Source organism: Bos javanicus, chromosome 12 (assembly GCF_032452875.1).
Source record: "Bos javanicus breed banteng chromosome 12, ARS-OSU_banteng_1.0, whole genome shotgun sequence".
NCBI classification, from domain to species: domain Eukaryota; kingdom Metazoa; phylum Chordata; class Mammalia; order Artiodactyla; family Bovidae; genus Bos; species Bos javanicus.
This window is the reverse complement of record NC_083879.1, coordinates 16,376,303-16,403,328: the sequence shown is the minus strand read 5'-3', so window position 1 is coordinate 16,403,328 and position 27,026 is coordinate 16,376,303. Positions and strand designations below refer to the sequence as shown.

General features: G+C 42.9%; 1 protein-coding gene and 1 non-coding gene across 3 annotated transcripts in view; both read left to right on the top strand.

Annotated features, from left to right (window-relative positions):
- Positions 1–27,026, top strand: part of LCP1 (lymphocyte cytosolic protein 1) — a 106,629-nt gene that overhangs the window by 39,852 nt on the left and 39,751 nt on the right. For both annotated transcript variants that reach the window (XM_061434580.1, XM_061434579.1), the window contains exons 2-4: positions 23,462–23,549; positions 24,661–24,824; positions 24,999–25,128. In XM_061434580.1, the coding sequence (XP_061290564.1) occupies positions 23,486–23,549; positions 24,661–24,824; positions 24,999–25,128 (358 nt within the window). In that variant the 5' untranslated portion in view covers positions 23,462–23,485. The remainder of the gene's footprint in view (positions 1–23,461; positions 23,550–24,660; positions 24,825–24,998; positions 25,129–27,026) is intronic.
- Positions 25,413–25,485, top strand: TRNAR-CCU (transfer RNA arginine (anticodon CCU)). The gene has a single exon. It is a non-coding gene; the product is annotated as a tRNA-Arg (tRNA).

The window sequence follows — 27,026 nt, the reverse complement described above, 5'->3', positions numbered from 1 at the left end:
GCTATGGGATATTTTTTCCAGAAACTTTGTTGAAACTCAGTCCTTGAAACTTGTAACATCAGCCTTGATTAATTGTCATTATTCAACGATATTAAGAACCGTTGACAAATGATAAACATAAAAGCCATTCAGATTGCAAATGGATTCATTTATCAGCATACTTATCAAAACCTAATTTTTCTTAATTAAGTATGTGCTAAGTTGCTTCAGTCATGTCCGACTCTTTGCGACTCCGTGGACTGTAGCCCACCAGGCTCCTCTGTCCACAGGATTCTCCAGGTAAGAATACTGGAGTGGGTTGCCATGCCTTCCTGCAGGGAATCTTCCCAACCCAGGGATCGAACCCATGTCTGTTACGTCTCCTGCATTGGCATGTGGGTTCTTTACTACTAGAGCCACCTGGGAAGCCCAATTAACTATAGCAACTTGTTTTCTAAAATTACCTCCTCAGGACAACTTAAAAAACTATCATTAAAATAAAGGTGGTTTATCCACACATATCTTGATTTTTAATTTGCATAAATTTATCATAATTGGTTTCTAGTAAATAAAATGGTTTAAAGAACATCTTTGCACAAATTTGAATGGAATTAACCATTTACCTGTAAATGTGAATTTCTGAAGTTGTAAAATGTGATCATCAATATTGTTGGACACATCTCACTTGAATAGTTTTAAACTAGCAAAAATGTGGAGTTGAGGGAGAAGGATTGAACCCCCAAAAAGAAGAGATTGAAAATATACTGTGTCATGTTTTAAGTAAAAATATTGATGAGAAAAAAATGAATTAGGATGCAAAATTATGTCAGTATTTTCTTTACATTGGGAGGAAATGAAAATGGAATCAAGTTTAGATTGTTAAAGCATCAATTATCATGATATGTTACAAAATACCATTTCTCTTCATTCTCGTTTACCCCTAGTAATATTAGGGAAGGATGTTCTGGATCATGTCCTGTGAACAACACTGCTGAGGCGGGACATTTTATTAGCTTTCCCAAAGATGTTTTCTCTTGTCACATTTTAAATTTTGTCTCCTTCATAGATTATGCCTCAAAACAATCTGTAATTTGGGAAACAATTTCAGTATTTTAACACCATTTCTAATTTCCAGGTGGCTCAGTGGGAAAGAACCTGCCTGCCAAAGCAGGAGACGCAGGTTCGATCTTTGGGTTGGGAAGAACTCCTGGAGGAGGAAATGGTAACCCACTCCAGTGTTCTGTCCAGCATCCCATGGACAGAGGAGTCTGGCGGGCTGTAGTCCACGGGGTCACAAAAGAGTCGAACATGATTCAGCGACTGAACAACAAGCTAATTCTTTTGCTGAACCCTTTGGGGAATGGGAGACCAACAAATAACGTTCTCATTCAAATATATTTATTTAAATTAGAGAGGACAAAGAAAGTAGTAATAACACTTACTGTTGATAAGTGCACTGCGTAAGCCACTCTTTTTGCGTGACCTCATTTAATTCTCCCCCTTCTCCCCGCCCACACCCAACTACCTTTAGAGATGAGGAGTGGGCTTAGTTGTTGAAGGAAGTGGCCCAAGGTCACTGGGCAGTTGGAGGTGAGGAGGGGCTGTGAGAAGCCAGGATTTCAGGCTCTATCCTGCCTCTCTGGAAGCATCTGTGTATTCCAGGTCCTCTCTTCCACACCAGCATCTTTCCCCCAGATGTAGATCGCGATAGGTTTTTAGTTCTGAAGCTGACTGAAGAGATCTTGGCATTTACGATTTGAAGAGAGAGAGAAAGAAGAAAAGAAAAAAATTGCCGTAAATCCAGAAACATTTTCATAAGTAAGAGATAGCACTGTGGGTTTCATATAATAATAGAATGAAGAAGTGTTCTCTTTTAATGAATGCATAATTTTACTCAAGAGTTGTGCGCCTCCACCGACCTGCCTCAACCACTTCCCCAACCTCATTTCTTTGTCACTTCCTTCTGCTCTAGCTGCCGCCCACCATCTTCTTACTCCCCTGACACCCACATTCTAGGTGCCCAAGACCACAAGCCGCCAGAAAGTTCCGTGCTCTTTTCACTTCTTTTCACTCCAGTGGTTTTTCCAAGTGCTTTCTTTTTTATGTAAACACCTCTGTCCTCCTGCAGGTCTTTCCTTCTGCTTCCTGCCCCACCTTCCTTGCCTCCATTTTTTCTTCTGTGTTTGTTTGCGTAATGCTTTAAGTAGGGCAGTAATCATATTGTTTTCAAGCCCTTAATTTGCCGACAGTCTGAGCTCCTGCTCTGTGTCCATCCTGGCAGGTAGGAGGTGCTCATGATCTTTATTCAGTTTTTCTCAGTTCCTTAGAAATGCATGGAAGTCTTTTCGTAGGTCTCACTTGTTAATTTAATATTTACTGAGTTCCCCCAGTGACTGCTATGCAAGAAGATATAACAACAGTATAGTATTTTACATTCTAACACGCTTCCTTTTTGTCAAAGCACTGGTCTTCATTTTAGAGCACTAAATGGACATTGACTTCAAGGAATTGAAGAAAGTGTCTGATGACTGTAGCCAACAGGCAAAATCAATCTCATTATTTTAGTTTAAATACATTAACTGAGCTTTAAATGTTTTAAACACATTAGCTTAGCTACCCATACCAAAATTATGTACCTGATCGTAAGCATATGACCAAGAACACAGGAACAGGTATCATTGATTTTTCCTTATTCACTTTGCACTCTTCTCAGAAAAATCTCTTGCCAACTTCTTCTTGTTACAAAAAGAGCAAAGGCCTCTCTGTGTATATAGGAGAGGTGGCAAATGAATATTTAAAAAAATCAAGTTTGATAAAATAAAACTAAGACATTTTCTCATAAGATTACATTTATGAAGAGTCAAAAGTCTGTGAAGATTATAAAGTCTAATGACTTTATGACTAATAGATTTTATAGCAAAATGACATTATTTATTTATTGTACTTTTCACAGAAAAATCATGTTTTATCCTTCCTTGGTTTTAAATTCAGCTACTTAAGAAAAAACCTTTTGATTTTATATTGGGATATAGCCAGTTAACAATGCTGTGACAGTTCCAGGCGGACAGAAAGGGACTCAGCCGTATACATACATGTATCCATTCTGCCCCAAACTCCCCTCCCACCCAGGCTGCCAAAGTGACATTTAGGTTCATCTAATTGCCTTCTTAGGATTTTTTTGTTTGTTTGCTAGCTTTCCAACTCACAGATACCATCCAATGATTCTATTCTATCTACCTATTGAATCCTGAAGAAATAAAAATTAGAATGGTCCACCAAAATATAAAACTAATCAGTGTCTGCAGTTTCCAAGAGTTTCAAGTTTCCCTATTTTGCCAGATGGCAATGCACTTCTTTTTCTTTTTTTTTAACGCACTTCTGAAATCAAAAGATTTCATGTTTCTCGTTGTTCTCATTTGAAGTTCTAAGAAGTTCCACTTGATCAGATATTCATCATCTGGGGCATCTCCCTCCAGTTACTGTGAACACCGAGTTCCCCGGATGGCCATCCCCCCTTGCTTTCCTCAGTCCCCTCCTGATTCAACTTCCTTATGCTACTGACCGTTCCCCTTGTTTTGTTAGTCAATTTCAGTCATTACATCAGTCTTCCCAGTAATTTCATAATCGCTCCGTCTTATAAGATACTACAAACAGCATATAGGGAACAAAGAATTTCAGTTCATTACCTTTATAGTAACAGCTAAGCCTTCTGTAGCACTATTTTGAATTGTTTTTCTAAGTGTTTTGACCATATTAATACATTTAGTCATCCCAGCAATCCTGTGACATAGGTACTTCATGTATGAAAGCAGGTTAATGCTTCGAATATTTGATATTACTTCACTTTTCTACAGTTGAATCAACTTTGTATTAACTGCTAAATTCCAGGGAAAACCTCCTGGAATAAACAGGTAGCAGACCATGATGGTTATTTGTGCCTAGACCCTTGAGTTGCACTCAAGTAATAATAATGTATCCCAGATAAATGCATCTGTATTATTAATTGTTTTTTTTTAAAGACTCTTCTTTGTCAACATCATCAGTATTTACTCAGTCCCTCTTTGCTCTTGACTGCTTTGTTTTTACCAACTTATAGACCAGAGCCTAGGTCACAAAATATCTCTACCCCTAAAGCTTTGAAAAGTTCTCCATCCTAGAAGGTTAGAATACTTTAGCCAAGTGGCTTTCCCATTTTCTAACTATTGTGATTGATAGACATGAATAAATAAAACAAGTTTGTATTTATACCCAAGCACACAATCTTTCACAGTTTTAGGACACCTATATTTGGCTATAACTATATAATTATAGATATACCAAGCACACATATCTATAATTATATAGTAATGGCCAAATATAGGTGTCCTAAAACTGCCAAAGAATAAAAGATTGTTTTAATTGTGAGCTGAAGAATAGAGGTAAAAAGTGACCCACTTACTGAGTTAAAATGAGTTTTGCTCAACTTCAGAGCCATGCCTGCCTCAGCCCCACTTTAAGTTCTAAGGAGGCTTGTTTCTCCAATATGGTCGGTTGTTTTTTCTGGCGGAAGGAAAAGCTAAGATGTTAAATTGAGGAACCTGCAAAAAGCCACAGTTTTGTGGCTGCAACATTGATTCTTGTTTTAGTCTAGCAGCGGTTCCACGGACAGATGGACACACTCTCATGCTGTCTCTCTTTGTCTGTCTGTCTGTCTGTATTATCTCCCTCTACCTCCCCCCTCAACACCTGTCTTTGTCTCTCTCTCTCTCTCTCTCTCTCTCTCTCACACACACACACACACACACACACACCCTCTTGACTGGCTGAGCTAAAATGGAAAAGAGATTATGGATTACATTCTCCACAGGTAGAAAAGCCAAGACACCAAATCTGACAGACAAATTAACGCTGCCTGTGAATTGCAACCTCCCAAATAATTTATGTTCCTTTTTTTTTCTCCTGGTTGTACTTTCGAGAGGGAAGTAAATGAATGAACTAATTACTTTACAATTCAATGATAGCCTGCAGTTGGATCCCTCAGTTTGGTAGTTGTCACCAGTATTTATCCAAACTGTAGATCCAAATGAAGAGAAGAGGTGCACGAATGCATTTGTATACTATCTGCACCCTCTTCGCTTTCGCCATTCCTCAGGCAAAATTTCGAACTAGAATTGCATCTTTGTTAACTTCAGGTGTCACATTTTAAAATGTGGATCCTTTGCATGTCCTTGATGTCATCTGCTCACATTACCTTCACCAGGGGGGCCAGATCAGAAAGAAGAGTGAAATATACTCCTTATAGAGAAAGCTACATCATGGAAGCAAAGAGAAAGTGAGAAGAAAATGAGGAACACGTATGCAGTTTTGCATATTGAGCCCCCTTTTCGTCATCTCAAAGACGTGAATGAACTTTCCCCTCACTTCCCATGCTTTATAACATTTAAGAAAATTTCCCTTTGACAAGATGGACTATCATAGGCACCTTTGAGGACTTTTTTTCAGATTTTTCCCTTCCTTCATTGTCTTTTGAGATTTTTCACCAAAATATCCCTGAGTCCCTGTTTCTTTCCTGTGACCATGGAGAGAGATAGTTGGGACACTTAATCTGTCTGGTGATTGAATATAATGCATGTAATATAAATGGATTAAATATCATACATAATGCCAGTTTTTTTTTAAAGCTTGTGAGTCTCAGTATCTACAGTTTCTGTGCATGAGACAAATAAGCATGGTATAAAAAGCAAGCAAATTTGGGTTCCCTTTTCTAGTTTTTCACTAAACGTGGAACCCCAGCAGGTCTCTTAAACTTGGTTTCCTCATCTACAAAATAGAGGAAAGTGCTTTCTACTCCCTGGCTCTGCTCTTGGGTCCATTTCCTCTTCCGTTTCCCCAGTTCATCAGTCTGTGTACCTCTCACTCTGCCACACTCACCATCAATGCCAACTCGTGTGTGTGTGTGCACGCTCTGTCGTGTCCGACCCTTTGTGACCCCAAGGACTGTAGTCCATCAGGCTCCTCTGTCCATGGAATTTTCCGGGCAAGAATACTGGAGCAGTTGCCATTTCCTCCTCCAGGGGATCTTCCCCACCCAGGGATCAAACCTGCATCTCTTGCATTGGCAGGTGGATTCCTTACCACTGAGGCCGCTGGGAAGCCCCACTGACTTGTTGAGCCCTTACTATTTGTGGGGCATCGTGCTAAGCACTTGACAAGTATTTGCTTTTATATTTCTACACAAAAACTGCCTAAGAGCGATGTTATCATCATCTTACGATAGATGACCAACTGAGGTTTGGGGAGACTTACGTCCAAGGTCACAGAGCTGGTCGGAGCCGAGACTGATGCCTTGCCTCTTTCCCATTCTAATATTCACAGTTTCTTAAATGTGTAAACCTCGCCTGTTTTCTTTGCATTGTATTTTCTCACATGATCCACTGGCTGCTTTCTAATAAGTCTAAGTTTTCCTTTCTGTGATTGAATATTCAATGATTATTCCTAATTTTCTATCAGGCAGAGATCCGAACTCTGCTTTTCATGGGTCTCCTGGTATACAAAACATAGTTGACAAACAAATATACAAATGCTTGAGGATTCGATGGTGCAAAGTCCTTAAAATAAGAGTTAGGAAGGGATTCAACTAGGCTATTTAGTTATTTAAAATTTTGACAAAAGAAATGTTACAGCATACCCCATGAGTAAACTGGAATTGGTAAATATTTGCCCCCTGAACTGTGGCTTCCAACAAAGTGAAGATAAGTATAGTACATCAAACAAATACAAATTTCTGCCTCAATTTACCTGTAACTCCTGTCTTTTTTTTTATGAGAAGGAGCTTGTCTTTAGAGATTCCAAAAGAACTATTCCAAGGAGCCCATAGAAAATGAGGTTGCCTTATTGAGAATAAATAGAAGCTTCCGTTGTCGGCCCTAGGACACGATTGTCAACTGCACAATGTTTTAGTGTTTTTCCAAAAAATGCCTGGAGAATTCAGGAGTGGATAAGAGATAGAGGCAGAAAAGAGGCCAACAGAATCAGCCCCCAAGCATCGGTGTACCCGAGAGTGAGGAGTCGTAGGCCAGCGGTCTTCATCACCAATACTCAGAGATCTCTTCTCGTTTCATGACTCATAATGGATGTGGTCAGGCTTTTCTTAAGATTGCTAATGTTAAGATTAACATTTTCCCACTCTGGCCACACTTCCTCAACTGTTAGAAGGTACTTTCCACAATAAGTATCTCAGGCAAGACTGAGCCCAGAGTCCCTTGACCACTCAGCATGAGATCAGCCAATAGTGTTCCTGTTGGCTTCTGGTGGGTATCATCTACTAATTCCGCAGTTGCTTTTGAAACTGACTTCAAGGACTCTGGAGGAGAGAAGTGGTACAGGAGCCAGAGCAAGCCAAGCTAAGATCATTTGAAGATAAAGCATAAGTGTGAAATCTAGATTTACACACACACACACATAACAAGTGTGAATTTTAAGCAGTGACTCTACATAATATTTCATACAATTCATAATGGAAATTGGGTTTTTTCCCCCAAGATAATTTTGTAACAGAAGTTCTGGTCCTTTTTTATTTGTCTCTTTCTTCCCTCCCTCCATCTGCCCTTTCCTTCCTTCCTTTCTTCCTCCTTCACCAAGCACTGCTTTGTGCAGTTGACACACTTTGTCTTGTTCTAGTCTAACACAGCTCTATGGATGAGCACTGTGACATTATTATTTTTGTGGGAATGTAATTGTGTACAATAGAGTGAATCAGCTATAGCTATTTAGTTAGTTCAGTCACTCAGTTGTGTCCAGCTCTTTGCAACCCCATGGACTGCAGCATGCCAGGCCTCCCTATCCATCACCAACTCGTGGAGCTTGCTCAAACTCATGTCCACTGAGTTGGTGATGCCATCCAACCATCTCATCCTCTGTCGTCCCCTTCTCCTCCCACCTTCAATCTTTCCCAGCATCAAGGTCTTTTCAGATGAGTCAGTTCTTTGCATCAGGTGGCCAAAGTATTGGAGTTTCAGCTTCAGCATCAGTCCTTAAATGAATATTTAGGACTGATTTCCTTTAGGATGGGTTGGTTGGATCTCCTTGCAGTCCAAGGGACTCTCAAGAGTCTTCTCCAACACCACAGTTCAAAAGCATCAGTTCTTCGGTGCTCAGCTTTCTTTATAGTCCAACTCTCACATCCATACGTGACTACTGGAAGAATCATAGCTTTGACTAGACAGACTTTTATTGGCAAAGTAATGTCTCTGCTTTTGAATATGCTATCTGGGTTGGTCATAACTTTCCTTCCAAGAAGCAAGCATCTTTTAATTTCATGGCTGCAATCACCATCTGCAGTAATTTTGGAGCCCAAGAAAATAAAGTCTGCCACTGTTTCCACTGTTTCCCCATCTATTTGCCATGAAGTGATGGGACCAGATGCCATGATCTTTGTTTTCTGAATGTTGAGCTTTAAGCCAACTTTTTCACTCTCCTCTTTCACTTTCATCAAGAGGCTCTTTAGTTCCTCTTCGCTTTCTGCCATAAGGGTGGTGTCATCTGCATATCTGAGGTTATTGATATTTCTCCCAGCAATCTTGATTCCAGCTTGTGCTTCATCCAGCCCAGCGTTTCTCATGATGTACTCTGCATATAAGATAAAGAATCAGCTGTGTGTATATACATACGCTCTCCCTCTTGAACCTCTATTCCACCTCCACCCTCAGCCTGCCCATGTTGGTCATCATGGAGCACTACACGGGGCTTCCTGTGCTGTACCGCAGGCTCCCGCTAGCTGTCTGTTTAGCACATGATAGTCTGTGAACCCTAATCTCCCAGTTCATCCCACCCTCCACCCCCGCCCTGTGTCCACACATCTGTTCTCTACATCTGCATCTCTGTTCCTGCCCTGAAACTAGGTTCATTTGTATCATTTCTCTAGTTTCCTTATATGTGCATCAATTTATGATAATTGTTTTTCTCTTTCTGACTCACTTCACTCTGTATGACAGGTCCATTCACATCTCTACCAGTGACCCAGTTTTGTTCCTTTACATGGTTGAGTAATGTTCCATTGTATATACGTACCACATCGTCTTTATCCATTCACCTGTTGATGGACACTTAGGTTGTTCATGTGTGTGTATGTGTGTGTGCGTGAGTGCTCGGTCATGTCCGACTCTTTGCAACCCCACAGAGTGTAGCCTGCCAGGCTCCTCTGTTCATGGGATTTTCCCAGCAAGAACACTGGAGTGGTTTGCCATTTCTTCCTCTATGGAAGAGGTAGTTCATATGGTAGTTCTGTTTTTGGATATCCCCGTTTTACATATAAAGAAACCGAGACTCATAGAATTTAAGTAATGTGTATGCAAGTATGCAGGAAGAAGCCACTGCATCAGAAAATCCAGCATCTTTTTGCTTTATGATGTTATTTCCTAGTTCACTCTTTTTTATGTATATAGCAAGCCTAATTTCATAAAGAAAGATAAGATCATCAGTGGTTGGATGAGGTTTGTAAGAAACCTGTCATGCCCTCACACTCGCTTAGACTGGGAGAAAGTGGTCTTGTTATAGCCTCGGTAAAGCTTTAAACTAAACGTGTGCTGTTCTTGAAACCAGTGGAAGAAACTCCTCCCATTATCCTCTTCCCCATCCACATATGGAATACAGAAGATGTAAGTCCATCTTACATTTCATGGACTGTGCATCTCAGGGTTGTTTTTTTTTTTTAAACCTCTTTGACTTTGGTAGGTGCTCAGTTGTGTCCAACTCTGGGACCCCATGGACTGTAGCCACCAGGCCCCTCTGTCCATGGGATTCTCCAGCCAAGAATACTGGAGTGGGTTGCCATTTTCTGCTCCAGGGGATCTTCCCGACCTGGGGATCGAACTTGGGTCTTGCACATTGCAGGTAGATACTTTACCATCTGAGCCACCAGGGAAGCCCATAATTGACTTGTGTTTTTCTCATACTTTTTAGACCAAAGTAGGATTCTGGAGGCTCTTCTCCTCTTCTCTGATGACTCAGTGACTCACTTTGAGACTTTGGGGAGGAGCGTCCCTTTTCAGGGCCCCCATTTTCCCATTTTCTCATGCTGCAGGGCCATACTGTCTGAGGTTTCCCTGGTTCAGAGCGATGTAACCCCGGGCCAGTTACTTAAATCTCAGTTCCCTCATCTATAAAGAGGAAATAATCGTTATGCCACATAGAGTTGTGGTGGAATTCAGTGTGATACTGCCTAGAAGACGTTTAGTGTTGAGTAACCCCTGAGGGAACATTAGCTCGCCCCCCGTTTGTCCTTTAGCTGTTGTTTTCTCTGGCCCAACGTAGATAACCTTTCTGTGGAGAGCGTACGGCTTCGTTGCTCTGTATAAGGAAAAGACTGATCGTTAAGCAGGCTCCTCCCATCTGTGGAAACTCAGGTCACATCTCACTACTTCCGGGGCACCGTGCATGTCTCCCCTGGGGAGAGCTGTGTTCCCCCTTCCTGCAAATCTAAAAAGTCCCCCTGTTTTCTAGTGACTGGTGTCTTTCTCCCTTACCTAACAGGCCAGGGCCGCATCTTGTATTTGCATCACCAGCATCCAACCACGACCTAGAATAGACTAGGTACTTGGCAGATGTTGACTGAAAGCAGAAGTGTACATTCATACACGGTGTATATATTTATAAAACATGTAAAAGCATATACACCAAAAGAGATCAGTCGTCACTAGGTGTGGGAGTTACAGGTGGTTTATATTTTATTCTTTTTACTCATGTACATTTTCTAAGATGAACATATATTACTCTAAGATAAACATGTATTACTCTAAAAACAAGTTAGTAAAAACAGCAAAATGCCAAATATCACATAGCTATTATTTACTGACTTAGTGAAAGAAAGTGAAGTCGCTCAGTCGTGTCCGACTCTTTGCGACCCCATGGACTCTAACCTACCAGGCTTCTCCGTCCATGGGATTCTCCAGGCAAGAATACTGGAGTGGGTTACCATTTCCTTCTCCAGGGGATCTTCCCGACCCAGGGATCAAACCTGAGTCTCCCACATTGGAGGCAGATACTTTAACCTGTGAGCCACCAGGGGATTCTCCATCCCTACTGACTTAGTGGGGATGACAATTCAGAGGGCCTTATTCAGGAATTTGTTCTTCAGTTGGTTTGGTTTGTTGCATGCTCTACTGAATGTAATAAGCCAATTTATTCACCCTTTGAGGGGGCTTCCCTAGTGGCTCAGTGGTAAAGAACCCGCCTGCCAATGCAGGAGACGTGGGTTCGACCCCTGGGTCAGGAAGATCTCCTGGAGAAGGAAATGGCAACCCACTCCAATTTTTGGCCTGGAAAATCCCGTGGACAGAGGAGCCTGGCGGGCTAGAGTCCATGGGGTCCCAAAAATCAGACACAACTGAGCAGCTAAAACAACTTAGCGGTGGACACTTAGGATTACCAGAGGAGCAATTTCACAGTCCGGATAGTGATGTGCAAATTATATTCGGGTGAACTCTGGCAGCCATTCCTAGTTCTTTCCTGCTTGTGCTCCTGTTGAGTTTGTGCATCCAGGCTGATTTTCCCCTCCTTTCTGTCCTGATCTGTCTCCACGCCACAGTCCCTTCCCCCGCAGCAGGACTCGGCTCCAGAGACACTGTACACTGAGGTAGGGACCACGGCACCAGCTGTGGCCAGCAGGGTTCACAGAAACTGCTCAGCCCCAGGCCCTGCTATCTTGGCCGGAACCTGCCCATGGCTGGAGGCGAGGGCCCAGGAACACCCCCAGCCCAGTTCAGAGACAGCCGAGGGACACTTGCAGAGTCGCTTTTCCCGCCAAGTGTCCTCATATAAACTTGACGCATCCGCTTGCCTTGTTTTGATGTTTGTATCTCTCAGTGGAAGGGATATGATAAGTGTGAACACAAGAATGGCCTCCTTGGTGGCTCAGATGGTAAAGAATCTGCCTGCAATGCAGGAGACCCCTGGTCAGAAAGGTCCCCTGGAGGAGGAAATGGCGACCCACTCCAATATTCTTGCCTGGAGAATCCCATGGACAGAGGTTTTTGTCCATGGGGTCGCAAAGAGTCAGACATAACTAAGCAATTAACACTTTTAACTTTCACATGAAAATGTTAGTATTTAGCTCCTCAAAGAAGGTGACCGTAGCCTTCTCAAGCCCTGGGTACCATTAGTTTATGGGTTTGCTTGTTCACACCTACAACTGATTTCCTGCGTACCTATCTAGCACCAGCCACGAGGCAGTGCTGTGAGATGACTAATGGTTTGTGATCTCAGAATCTGCTGGGAGAAATGGAGGTGTTGATGTGGGGGCTGAGCCATAGAGGTCTGAACCGCACCTCAGAGAAGGAAGGACTCACAGAGCCCCACTCAGCAGCTGGAAGGACAGGATGTCTCAAACCTTGCTAATCTGAGATGTCTGAGGGTGTCATTTTCATATTCCCCTATGAATTTGGCGTTTTGTTTTTAGAATGTTATGCCTCAGTGTGAGTTATCTTACTGTGGTTTACTTTTGGGCTGCTTAAAACTATCAGAAGTCCTTCCTGCGAAGTAAAAAATGAAGTTGCAGATAAATACACAGGGCATTCGTCCTGCCTCAGTCATTGTAGCCCTGAAAGTGCCGGTAGGATTTGTACATTGTAATGGGCATGTGTTGTTTGTACTCTGTACCTGGACACTGCCTTCTCGTTACCTAGACTAAGTTCTCCTTCCAGTGCAAGAAACATACCTGAAATTGTATTCATAAGATATTTGAAATCATGGGGCGTTTGTACTTTCCCATTACATTGAGCAGGTCTTACTTAAAGAACAGCATTCCCTCCTACGTTTGAAAACTTATTATCAAGGAAAGAGGAGAGGTAAGGAGCCCTGGACTGCAGTCCCAGTGAGCTCTGTGACACTGGGCACATTCTTTAACTTGGGTGTCATTTCACTCCTCTGTGATAGGGGAGTGACCAGATAGGAAATCTGGTCCTTTTATCTCTACATCCTATGACTCTTGTTATTCTTGTATTCTCATTTAAGGAACTTGGCATAGACCCAGAAGATAGCAAAGAAAACTATTTAAAGATTGGGAGAAAGAGAGCCTCCAAAAACAGGTCTAAAGACTTTTTTTTTGAAGGTCCAGTGGCTCTCACCAAGGCATGTGACGGAATTTTTATGAATCGAGCCGCTTCTGTAATTCCCTCTGAGAATAGCCCAAGAGAGTGCACTTTCATCATATCAGTGAAGATTTAGGTTACAGGGTAGGGATGTGAGACACTGGAGAGTTTGTCGGCTTGCCTTATTTGGATATTTTTGAGAAAATAGTAGATGGCTCTCTTTCTGGGACAGCGCGCGTGCAGTCTTGCCTAGAAACCAGGAGTGAACTGGAGCAGCCAGACTTAAGATGTGTGCAGCGACCTCCCAGAAAGCAGAGCTCACATGGCGTTCTGGAAGCTTCCCTGCTCTGGGATGAGCAGTGGAGCCGCTGAGCCATGGGCATCTGCCTGGGTCAGTGAGGAGAATGCATGAGGACAGAGCTTTTCCCAACGCTGAGGTAAGAGCAGGAACCAGGTGGGGCTGGGAGATGCTGGGTCTACTGCAGAGAAAGTTCTTCTCCCCAGAGATGCTTCAGGGCCATGGCCACAGCTCCTCATGGCCCCTGGCCCTTATTCTAGGCTCACTTGAAACACACCTCACCCTGGCTCTAGCTTGTACTTTACATTTGTCAGCTAGTGAACAGACTTGGAACTTTTAACACGGAAGGGACTTCATCTCCCAATTTACAGATGAGGAAGCTGAGGCCCAGAGAGGCTCAGTGGAGCCTGATGTTGCACAGACAGGTAGCAGCCTGGGTCTCCCAATCCCCAAGCTCTCTTTTCTACTCCCTGCTAGTTTTGTGGTTTCCTTGGAGATGTCCACATGTATAAATTATCTGCTTCCCTGTATTGCATGGGCTGATTGCGATGTTTGATGTTTTTATGTTTTGATAAGCTTCTGTGCTAATTCCTTACTCTTATCTCATCTTACCCCCCTCGAGCCTTGCAGCCCTGTGCTTAGCCTTTTCATGGGTTCATTTTTGATCTTCAGAACTCTTTTCATTCTGTTACCCATTTGGCAGTAACGAGCTGTCATCTGTGTTGGATCTGAAACTTGACGTTTAACTGTGGGCTTCATGACGTCCCAGGGAGTCCCTTGCTTGTACCTAGTAACCAGGGCGGTACTTTGCACATAGACTCATAGGTGGAGTGAATGAATGAAGGAAATGAATGACGTCTGATACTGAGACAATGCTGTCATAGTGGCTTATCAACTAGCCCTTAATAATATTCAGCTTTTTGAAAAGACGTGTTTGGGGTTCCCTGAGCTTCCAATAGGTGAAAGTCTGGATCTTAAGTCCTTGTGGTTGAATGTGGAATGAAGGGTAGCTGTGGTCTTTCTAGATGTGAAAGCCAAGACTATCACTGTCTACAGCCCCAGGAAGGAGACAGAGGCCAAGGCAAGGAGGGCCTGGCAACTCCAGCCTGGAGCATCCCTTTTGCTTACCAGAGGTTTACCCTGTGTCGCATCCTTAGTGGAGTGGGCAGCTTGGTAGAAAACAGGCATTGGGGTGTGCTGGGAGGGGAGGTGGGGAGCTGGGCACTCCTTAGTTGGGGCCAGAGCTGGGCTCTGTGTGCCATTGCTAATGCAGCTTCAGAAGCCCCTCAGCTTCTGAGGCTGATCAGATCACAGAGACCCCACAGCAAGGTCAGGTCCATCAGGTTTGGAGGAATTGGGGCTGCCGGCTCCCCGGGGGTGTTTTCACCACATGAGATAGAGAGAGAGCCGCTGAGCCTGTGCGGGAACAGTGTCCCATGCTTCACTGACTGCTGCGTGTTTCCCTCCGAGACTTGCAGAGAAGAGTCCTGCCCTCTGCAGAGCCTTGGGAGAACCAGTGGTGTCTGCGGGGAGAGAACAGGCAATCTAAAAGAGATTCTGACCTGACCGCAGAATTCACAAGGACCCCTTTAAATGGTCGTCTGTATTTGAGGACATTTATAGTTATTTTGGGGCTTCCCAGGTGGCACTAGGGGTAAAGGACCTACCTGCCAGTGTAGGAGACATAAGAGACCTGGGTTCGATTCCTGGGTGGGGAAGATCCCCTGGAGGAGGGCGTGGCAACCCACTCCAGCATTCCTGCCTGGAGAATCCCACGGACAGAGGAGCCTGGTGGGCTACAGTCAGTCCTTGGTGTCTCTAAGAGTCGGGCACGACTGAGCGGCTTGGCACACACGCATCGTTATTTGGTTCTTAAAAACAAAGGCATTTGAAAAATACGTGTTGAGAATCATCCTGTCTGTGAAAGTTTGGAGTATCTGTATCCACAGAGAAATGGTATTCCAAGCATACATAGAAAATTATGCCCCCTGCGCCCCCGCTGACCACACAGTGTTCCGCTTTGTAAAGGAAAGGGAACAGGATTAAGGGAAAGCAAAATTCCTTCCTTATCTGATAACAACTGTAGCATGATTGCTTTTCCAAAAATTTATGGGGATTTTATTTGGCTTTGGAATCCTAAGCATTGTATGTTTCACTTCGTTCATCATCAGAGTGCAGGGCTAGAGATGGTAGATCGATGATGTTCTGGATGTTGTGTTGTTTGGGGTTTACTTAGTGCTCAGTGAGGGGTTTGGAAGTTGTACAGTTTTCTCCTGGATACGTACTGAATCAGAGGGAAAGCTGGGAACCTGGGTCCCCAGTTTCCTGTTGTACTTTCCCCACTGTGTCAAGTTGCAGAAAAAGTAGGGCACATTCAAAACAGTCCCTTGGCAATGTAATGCCAGGTTACAGATAGGACTCTGATCCCAGCAGTTATGTAATTGGGTATCAATCTATCGAATCAAAGTACCCACCCACACAGCATTACCTGCTTTCAAAAATGACGTGAGCCCAGGTAGCCATTCCACTCTGCACAGATCACGTGTTATCAGCCTTTCTGCTTCTTTTCATTGTCAGTTAGGAAACTCCTCAGAGAAAATTCAGCTTCCATTTTAATATTCATTTTACAGCATGCATTTCCTTCTGTAAGTTCTCCAGCACTGTGTTCTGTAATAAACTCCTACAAATAGTTTCTACATGTAGATTTCAGGGAACTTGAGTGAGATGCTTTTAGTGTAAGAAGTCATTCTGAGAAATTCTTTTTCACTACCCATCTGGAAAATACCAGCCTCCTTTAAACAGAGACTTAGAACTCGATGACCTAAAAGAAGGAACAGGTTTTGTGGCTTTTGAAGCTTGGAGAGGGGGGTAGGAGTGGTAATTTGATTTTCCTGAGGCTTTAAAAATAACCTTCTGAAAAGAACGACTGGTTCGTTCTTTGGCCAAATGTCCTGGGATTCTGTAATCATTGATTTAATAAATTTAAGTGCTTGCAGAAAAATGAGCGGCCAGACGTGACTTAGATGAATGATGTGAGGTTTGTCTTCTTAGATTTATGATTTGGGCAGTGGTTCAGAAATGGGGTTCCAGAACTCACCACTGATTTTCAAAAGACCTTAAAGTGGTTCTTGGCAAAGTTATAGTTAGATGATGCAATCATTTAAAAGGACCCCACTTACTGCAGAAGCTGCGAGAAAGGGCTCGTTCACGCCCTGGAAGGGACACGCCTTCCTCAGCCACCTCTCTAAGCTCCACATGGGAGCTTCCAAATGACCACAGCCAGTCTCCTTACTGCAGTGACCTCTCTAGAGTCAGCTGCCAATATGGTGCCAGTAATTTACAAACAGACCCTCGTCAATTATCTTTATGAAACTAACTCACATAATTACAACACAAGCCATCAAACACACAAGAATTAACATGGGCAAATGTTTTTTTCATATTAATAGACTGTGTGAAGTACCTTATGAGTGTAACCCCAGCCATGTCCTTCTTAGAAATGGTCCACTCTGCAAATTTTTCCATTAATTACCTCTTCTTCCTGCCCTGCTCTGTGAAATGCTGTTTAATTAAAGGGTCTGTTCTGTAGTTGTGGATCTTAATGGCCCGATTAATGGTCACTCCTGCCTTCTGCTGCTCTGCTCTTTCTGTTACAGACCCTACCCGGGAAGTGCTTTGAAGACTTATAAGCAAAGCACTTCATCTCATTGGAACTTCAGTCTGTCTCTCTATAAAATGAGGGAGTTGTGCTAAATGATACAAGTTGGATTGTGTTTCCAGGATTTACAGCTCACTCTGATGGTAAAAGAGATACTCCCTCAACATCTATTCCTGTTTGGGCTCAACAAACAACAAACAGTATCGTAGTAATTTAGTTTGGTGACTACTTCTCTGCTTCTCCTCTCAAACAAATTCAATCTATTCTCTTTCCCTTTAGCTTTTAAATCACTGAAAAGCGGAAGTGTTAGTTGCTCAGTTGTGTCCAACTCTTTGTGACCCATAACATGAACTGTAGCCCACCAGGCTCCTGTGTCCATGGAATTCTCCAGGCAAGAATACTGGAGTGGGTTGCCATTTCTTCTCCAGGAGATCTTCCTGACCCAGAGGTGGAACCCCGGTCTCCTGCATTGCAGGCAGATTCTTTTCCTAAGCCACCAGGGAGGGTTTTGAATTTTTTTCACTGAAAGGCTGTCTCACTATTTGGCATCTTGGTTCAGTTCAGTTCAGTCACTCAGTCGTGTCCGACTCTTTGCGACCCCATGGACTGCAGCACGCTAGGCCTCCCAGTCCATCAGCAACTCCTGGAGTTTACTCAAACTCTTGTCCATTGAGTCGGTGATGCCATCCAACAATCTCATCCTCTGTCATCCCCTTCTTCCTGCCTTCAATCTTTCCCAGCATCAGGGTCTTTTCAAATGAGTCAGTTCTTCGCATCAGGTGGCCAAAGGATTGGAGTTTCAGCTTCAGTATCAGTCCTTCCAATGAATATTCAGGACTGATTTCTCTCTGAGAGATCCTCCCCTGAGATCCTCTGTCTGAGTTAATCCTCCCCATTTATATACATCTTTTAGAAGGTTTTAAAATAACCCTATTTCCTTCCCTAGATCTTTTATTTGAATGGGTCCTGCAATTTTCATGCTGAAGTATTTTTTGTTTTTCCACTATACCATGATCTTTATTTTTTTATTTTTTGATGTGAACCATTTTTAAAGTCTTTATTGAGTTTGCTATAATATTGTTTCTATGTTGTGTTTTGGTTTTTTGGCTGTAAGGTACATGGGATCTGAGCTCCCCAACCAGGGATGGAATCCACACCCCCTCCATTGGAAGGTGGAGTCTTAACCCCTGGATCACCAGGGAAGTCCTCTGAACCATGATCTTTAGATGTTCTTTGTCACCCAAGGCTGTAATTCTTTGCTTTTTCCTCAACCCTGCCCTTGATCCTTAAAAGGCAGTCTCATTCCCCGCCTCTTTACACGTCTTTCTCACCAATCACTCACGTGCTCTAAAATCTAAAAGTCCTCTGTCAAAGAATAGGCCAAGTTTAGATTCAGAGACCCCGTTCATTCTCTTGATCTTTAACATTGGTTCATGTTTTCAGAGTAGCTAGGGCAGCACACTCACCTCAAATGAAGAACAGTGCCTGCCTTGTAGTAGGTTTTCATAAATATTTGTAAGTGAATCGATGTATCTAGTAACCCTGTGAACATCTGTGAACCAAGAAATAAGACACCCCCAAAACACCAAGGGCCAGGCTTTACCAAAGACTTTGCTAAAATATAATGGAGGAGAGCCTTCTCTTATTGGTATTGAGTATAAAGAAGAATCAAACCAAATTAGTCATAAGAATTTAGTGAAGTATGCAAAATTACACACTGGTATCTGCCAACAGAAGCCTTAATTTCTTAACACAGGAAAGCAAAAACTTCCTAAGCTAGAACACCTGGATACACACTTCATATTCTAGTTTATTTTTTTTTTAATCTCGCATAGGCCAGACATGTTATATATTGGGTTGGCAAAAAAGTCTGTTCAAGGTCAGCAGCTAATGCAAAGACCCGAACGAATTTTTTGGCCAATCCAATACATACTCAATTATTGCTGGATGAGTGAATGGGTGGATGAAATGAGCGTCTAAGAGAGATGCAAAGCGTCCTGAACAGACAGCATGGGAGAGGAGAGGAGACTCTACCCGGCTGTGTGGTCTGAGAGATGAATCTTAACTTCTCTGAGCTTCTGATTCCTGCTCTATGAAGTGCGAATGCGTGTAGCCGAGCCGTCAGTCTTCACTGTGGGACATTACAAGAAACACAGAACTTGCATTCACAGGACACCCGGTGAATGTCCTCTTACCCAGTTTGGGTGAAGGTACTGCCCTCGGGCTTCAGTTCCGCTGCCCTAAGAAAACTGACTTTTCTCACATAAATAGAATGAATTGTGTAAGTGATAGCTCCTTTTTAGCCTTTAACCTCTAGAGAACTTGGAACTAGATTTTCACAATGTGCAGAGTTTGAAGTATTAAGGCTGTCCCTCGCCGTTGTTTTGTTTCACCCGTGCTTATTACTCTTATGCTCGATCACCTTTTGTTGGGTGTAGGTCTAAGGCTTGCGTCTATCCTTGTAACTGGGCTCAAATTGGTTTGGAACAAGTGCATGGTACACGCGTGTGCGCTCAGTCATGTCTGACTCTTTGCAGCCCCGTGGACTGTACCCCACCAGGCTCCTCTGTCCCTGGGATTTCACAGGCAAGGATACTGGAGTGGGTTGCCATTTCCTTCTCTGGGGGAATATTGGAATATTCCTGACCCAGGGATCTAACCCATGTCTCCTACGTCTTCTGGCTTGATTTTTAAAAAGGAAACTAACAATAACAACAAACCTCAAGGGAAGAAAGAAAAGAAGGAAGGAAGGGAGGGAGGGAGGGAGACAGAGAAACAGACAAGCACAAAAGGAAGGAAGAGAAGTGAAAGCAAGAAAGTCAGGTAACTGGTGCTGCCGGGCTCTGAGGTTATTGTGATGGGTGAGATTGCGTTTCCTTACACAGTTAAGCGCTCAACGGTTTCTGCCTTCTGTCAGAGAACCTAATGGGCCAATACCTTTTTAGATATAAGGTAAATAATAATACCATAAAAAAAAAATAATACCATAGATACTTTTGATAATAAAAGATTGAAATAATAGCAATATATATAATTCCACAATTATATATATATTGAAAAATGGAAATAATAACCATATATAACTTAAATTATATATTGAAATAATAACAATATAAATTGAAATAGTAACAATATATAAAATCCCACAATTTAAAGGAATCAAAATAATAACAATATATATAATTCCACAGTTTTAAAATCCTGCTCTTTGGAGTTCCCACCGGTGTGTACGGTGGCAAGAAGATGGGATAGTGGAGGTGGACGGGGGGGCATTTGGGTTTTTTTCAACCGAAGTCTTTCATAGTTGTTTTTTTTTTAGATTGGATTTACAATATTACATTTTAATATAATAGTTATTTTATGTTTAATTTTATATTTTAATGATATTTATTTTATATAATAATTTACAATATTATATTAGTTTCAGGTGTACAGCACAATGATTCCTTTATAAATGTCTGTTCTTTTTCAGATTCTTTTGCATTTTCGGTTATTGCAAGGTATCAAATATAGTTCCCTGTGCTATTCAGTAAATCCTTGTTGTGTGTGTATTTTATATATAGGACTGTGTATCTGTTAATCCCATACTCTTAATTTATCCCTCCCCAGAGTTATTTTTGTTACTGTTGCTTACATGTAAGGATTCTGTTCACAGAGGGTTGCTTAGGAAAATGAAAGTTTGAAACTATTAATACATGGGATAAATGTATGAGGCAGTATAGTGAGTTGGTGAATACGGGATGTGTATTTGCAAAATTGAGCATAATGCATTTTTTTTGGCCAACAGGTTTGTGTTAAAACTCTTCACTGTCTTGTGTGGTTCGTTGTCACTGAGAAAAAGTACAGCAGAAATGAAGTGCAAATATAAAAAGGAAATCCATTTAAAACAACATTCTGTCACAAATTGTAAATATTTTTTTAAAGTCAGTAACTTCACTAAAATGCCCCAAATGTAAATAGAAACACTTCTCACCCCACTTATCCCTTCCGCATTGGGAAATTCCCTAAGCTTTAATGGAACTCCTGTTTGAAACATGGGCCTGTGAATTAGCTACTGTGTTAGTCCCTTAGTTGTTTCGACTCTTTGCTACCCCATGGACTGTAGCCTGCCAGGCTCCTCTATCCATGGAATTCTCCAGGCAAGAATACACTGCTGCTGCTACTGCTGCTAAGTCGCTTCAGTCGTGTCCGACTCTGTGCGACCCCATAGACGGAAGCCCACCAGGCTCCCACATCCCTGGGATTCTCCAGGCAAGAACACTGGAGTGGGTTGCCATTTCCTTCTCCAATGCAGGAAAGTGAAAAGTGAAAGTGAAGTCTCTCAGCCGTGTCCGACTCTTATAAGGCGACCCCCTGGACTGCAGCCTACCAGGCTCCTCCATCCAAAGACAAATCCATTTTCTGTTGCATTCTCTTTCTGCCCACTAGAGGGCAGCAATCATGCGCAGGGAAAGGGAAATTACTCCAGTACTAGCAAAGTTTCTTAATCAACACTAGCCTTTCTGAGAATACCTAAAAAGTCCCTCAAATTCCCATTAGACTTCTTAGACCATCAGATTCCCTTCCTCTTTTCTAAAATACTTAGAGAAATTTGATAACTGCCTTTGAAGTTATCTGTTGACTTGGCCAAACATATTCATTTGAAATATGAACATAACCATATCCCTAAAAATGACATTTATGTGAAAATTGTGTTTTAGTCATATATTTCTGTGTTTCAAACTACTCCAAAATGTCGGGGTTTTAAACCTATCTCTCAATTCTCTTGGTATCAGAATTCTGGGCAGTTCTGCTTCATGTGATGTTGTCTGGGACTGTGTTCATCACCCAGGGGCTTAAATGCTCTGGAATGTCCAAACTGGCTCGCTCTGCTGGCTGGCAGTTGATCCTGGCTGCTGCCTGGGAGTTCAGCAGGGACCATTAACCAGAGCATCCAATTATCATTCTTCTTGTGGCTTAGACGTCTCAGAGCATGGCAGCTGGTTTCCAAGAGGGACCATCCCAAGGATGAGCATCCCAGAAGGAGGGAGCATTCCCGAACACAGGAAGCAGAAGCTTCCAGCCCAGACATGGCTTTCTCCAGCCCGCTAAATACTAACAGTAGTCACAGAGTCAGCCTAGATTCAAGGAGAGGAAATCAGCTCCATCTCCTGACGTGAGGAGCAGCCTGGATCACAGGGAGGAGAGAAACAGTGTGGACCTTCTTTCAGTTCAGTTCAGTTCAGTCGCTCAGTCGTGTCTGACTCTTTGCGACCCCATGGACTGCAGCACGCCAGGCCTCCTTGTCCATCACCAACTTCCGGAGTTTACTCAAACTCATGGACTCATGTCCATTAGTTGGTGATGCCATCCAACCATCTCATCCTCTGTCGTCCCCTTCTCCTCCCACCCCCAATCTTTCCCAGCATCAGGGTCTTTTCAAATGAGTCAGCTCTTCGCATCAGGTGTCAAAGTATTGGAGCTTCAGCTTCAACATCAGTCCTTCCAATGAACACCCAGGACTGATCTCCTTTAGGATGGACTGGTTGGATCTCCTTGTAGTCTAAGGGACTCTCAAGAGACTTCTCCAACACCACAGTTCAAAAGCATCAATTCTTCTGCACTCAGCTTTCCTTGTAGTCCAACTCTCATATCCATACACAACTACTGGAAAAACCATAGCTTTGACTAGCCGGACCTTTGTTGACAAAGTAATGTCTCTGCTTTTTAATATGCTGTCTAGGTTGGTCATAGCTTTTCTTCCAGGGAGCAAGCCTCTTTTAATTTCATGGCTGCAATCACCATCTGCAGTGGTTTTGGAGCCCCCCAAAATAAAGTCTGTTACTGTTTCCATTGTTTCCCCATCTATTTGCCATGAAGTGATGAGACCGGATGCCATGATCTTAGTTTTCTGGATGTTGAGGACAATCTCTGGAGACCAAAAAGTGGAGTCCAGTTAAGACAAAGGCTATTTCTTTGATAATGAACAAGGACTTTCTGTAGAGCACAGGAAGCTCTGCTCAGTGTTATGTGGCAGCCTGGATGGGAGGGGATTTTAGGGGAGAATGGGTTGGGAAGATGCCCTGGAGAAGGGAATGGCAACCCACTCCAGTATCCTTGCCTGGAGAATTCCATGGCTAGAGGAGCCTGGTGGGCTTCAGTCCATGGGGTCGCAAAGAGTCAGACATGACTGAGCAACTCTCCCTCCCTCACTCATATGTGTGTATAGTTGAGTTGCTTTGCTGTCCACCTGAAACTATTACAACATTGTTAACTGGCTAAACTCCAATATAAAGTAAAAAGTTAAAAAATTTGAAAAAGATAAAATAAGAAAAAGTCTGTTTCTTACCTTTTGGGAAGATAATTATAAGTCATAAGGGGTGCAAAGAAATATTTCTTTACTTACTAAATAAGAATTTCTTCTCGATGTGGTATCTTAAGAAGATGCATATCAGTCACTCCTGTGTTGTCCCCTCTCTGCAGAACTGTTGCCTAACGCAGTAAAAAATGGCCAGAGGATCAGTGTCCGAGGAAGAAATGCTGGAGCTCAGAGAAGCTTTTGCCAAAGTGGGTGAGTGAACCTGATACCTCAAGTCACACAATTCTCTACTTTTTTAGTAGCTTCAGGACAGAATCAATGACTGGTAACATGAGCAAAATAGTAGAAAGGGCAGGAATACAGTGCTATTGATTACAGGAGCTAGGGAAATATTTTTGAAAGCTATTCTTCAAGAAAATTACTTCTTTCTCTATCAAAACATGGCATATGAGCCCTTTTTCACCTGTAGCTTTTCCTGGAAATAACCACTAAGTCTCAGCTTTTATAGCTTGTCTTTTTTTTTTTTTAATTTCCTTTGTTTTTACAGTATTCCTTATTTCCCAGATGACTCAGTGGTAAAGAATCCATCTACCATCTAGTAAGAGATTCGGGTTTGATCCCTGGGTCGGGAAGATCCCCTGGAGAAGGAACTGGCAGCCCTCTCCAGTATTCTTGCCTGGAGAATCCCATGGACAGAGGAGCCTGGTGGGCTACAGTCCACGGGGTCTCTGTAGAGTCAGATATATAACTTAGTGACTGCTGCTGCTGCTAAGTCGCTTCAGTCGTGTCCGACTCTGTGTGACCCCATAGACGGCAGCCTACCAGGCTCCGCCATCCCTGGGATTCTCCAGGCAAGAACACTGGAGTGGGTTGCCATTTCCTTCTCCAGTGCATGAAAGTGAAAAGTGAAAGTGAAGTCGCTGAGTCGTGTCCGACTCTTAGCAACCTCATGGACTGCAGCCCACCAGGCTCCTCCGTCCATGGGATTTTCCAGGCAATAGTACTGGAGTGGGGTGCCATCTCCTTCTCTGAACTTAGTGACTAAACAACAACAAATACTTTTTCTTAATCTGTAGCTCCAAGTCTGTGATTTATTTTCCCATCTGTTTCTGTAAGAGTCTCTTCAGCTTGTTGGCAGAACCTCTTTGTTGAAATTTTGACTCTTGGGTGCTGGAAATGATGGTAACACCCATTTATAATAGCAGGAGGTCTCTTGTGAGATTCTGACTTTGCATGGGGTCCGCTCACAACCCCCGAATGACCCCTTCTCCCCACCACTGTCCTCCCATCAGGCCTTCTCTCACCTCTCTTTGTGCTGTGACCCAAACTGCCCTGAGCCATCAGCTCCTCATTTGCCTTACAGATACCGATGGCAATGGGTACATCAGCTGCAGTGAACTGAATGACTTGTTCAAGGCTGCCTGCTTGCCTCTGCCTGGGTACCGGGTGAGAGAAATTACAGAAAACCTGATGACCACAGGTGACCTGGACCAGGATGGGAAGATCAGCTTTGATGAGTTTATCAAGGTGAGTAGGATGCAGAAGCCAAGGAGATGCATTTGAAACATGGAAGTTCAATTTGAGAAATACCAGGAATACAAAATACAGTCTCACCTTTCTTGCTTCAGCATAGCTTATTGTTTCCTTTATGGTTTTCTACATCACAGATTAGGTTTCTAAAGAGACATTATGTTTTTGCAGGTTTTTCATGGCTTGAAAAGCACAGAGGTTGCCAAGACCTTTAGAAAAGCTATCAATAAGAAGGAAGGGATTTGTGCGATCGGGGGCACTTCCGAGCAGTCTAGTGTTGGCACTCAACACTCATACTCAGGTAGGTGTACCAGCGTGGGAGCCGGGAAGCAGAGGTGGAGAGATGGTTGGATGAACTGGGGACAAGGGGAGAGGGAACCATGTCGAAAGGATCCACGTCTTTTGTGGTTACAGATTCCAGACTCAGCATTCAAACCTAAAGGGTGCAAAGAAAGACAGAAGTTAACCTGAGTTTATTAACTACTGCTTATCTTCCTGTGTATAAGTGGGCCCACAGTTCCGGCTCTAGATAGGGTCCAATGCCAAGTAATCTCATCAGCATTTAAAAAGTATATTACAGGGGCTTCCCTGGTGGTCCAGTGGCTAAGACTCTGCACTCCTAATACAGGGGCCCTGGGTTCAATCCCTGGTCAGGGAACTAGATCCCACCTGCTGCAACTAAGACTCGGTGCAGCCAAATAAATATGTGAATTAAAAAAAAAAAAAACAAATTTAAAAAGCATATTAAAGGCTGCCAAAACTCCTCTGAAAATCTTTTGAACAAAAAGGCTTCTACCTCCAAAATTCATGATGGTTCTTAATTCTTGCTGAGCAGTCCAAAAAAAAATTGTGTTTTCATTGATTTGGAGGAAAATTGTGTATTTATTCTGAAGGCTGCCATCCATCAGCCTTCATGGAAACTTCTAATAGCCCAAACAGTACAGTAATCCAATAATTCCAGTAATTCCTGAGGTCTTCAAAACACAGTTTGATCTTAAAGATCAGCTCATGGTTATGTATCATTCTTAATGGCAAAGACCAAGTTCAGTCTTTTATTTTTAAATATAGCAAATTTTTACAGGCTTTTGCTTTGTAAATGTGCATAGGAATCTTCAAGACAATAATATGCTGTGTGAAATCTTCAAGACAGTAATATGCTATGCATTGTTTCCCAAACTGTTGTGAGTCAGAATTCTTCTGAGGGACATTCTTGCTTTCAGTAATGCACAATTTGGGAAACACAGTGCTGGGCTATAAGGCATAACTTAAAGCTTTATTAAAATTTCTGAAGTAAATTTCTAGCAGCTTTACTGATACGAAAGAAATATCATATCACAAGTGATTTCATTTCATAGCAATTTCATCATACAATTTTCCCCCACTATCTGAAAGTACAGTGTTTCTATGAAACCTTCTGTAAACCCAAGTGGTGAAAAGTGAAGAAGCAGTTGCTGCTGCTGCTAAGTCGCTTCAGTCGTGTCCGACTCTGTGCGACCCCATAGACGGCAGCCCACCAGGCTCCCCGTCCCTGGGATTCTCCAGGCAAGAACACTGGAGCGGGTTGCCATTTCCTTCTCCAATGCATGAAAGTGAAAAGTGAAAGGGAAGGCGCTCAGTCGTGTCCGACTCTTCGCGACCCCATGGACTTCAGCCCACCAGGCTCCTCCGTCCATGGGATTTTCCAGGCAAGAGTGCTGGAGTGGGCTGCCATCGCAAAGTGAAGAAGCAGTTACCTTAGGTCATATCTTGCTGATGGATGCACGGAATACATTGAGATGAGACAGATGCTCACAGACTCAGTTCAGAGCGATATCAGCTTGATGCTGGGATGCTGTGTGTAGTCCCAAGAAAGGAGCTGGGCGGTGGTCCTCTCCCTGCTGGGATACCCACTGCTTCTGCAAAACAAACACTGAGCACTGTTTTTACTTTTCACCTTTTTCATAAAAGCGAAAATCCCCTGCGGGTTTCTCGTGGTGCGCAAAAACAGGTACTGATGTAGCTCTTTTGCAAAAACAAGGTGGCATCAAGTGAACTTTTGAAAAGCAGAGATGCCTGTAATTGTGTGAAGAATCTCAGAGACATTGCAAAGATTGCCTGTGATCGCCCCACGCTGAAAGCAGCAGGGTGAGAGGCTGAACCCTGAGTTTTATCATGTAAGCATTGGACCATATTCATATTTAGATTGTATAGAAATACACA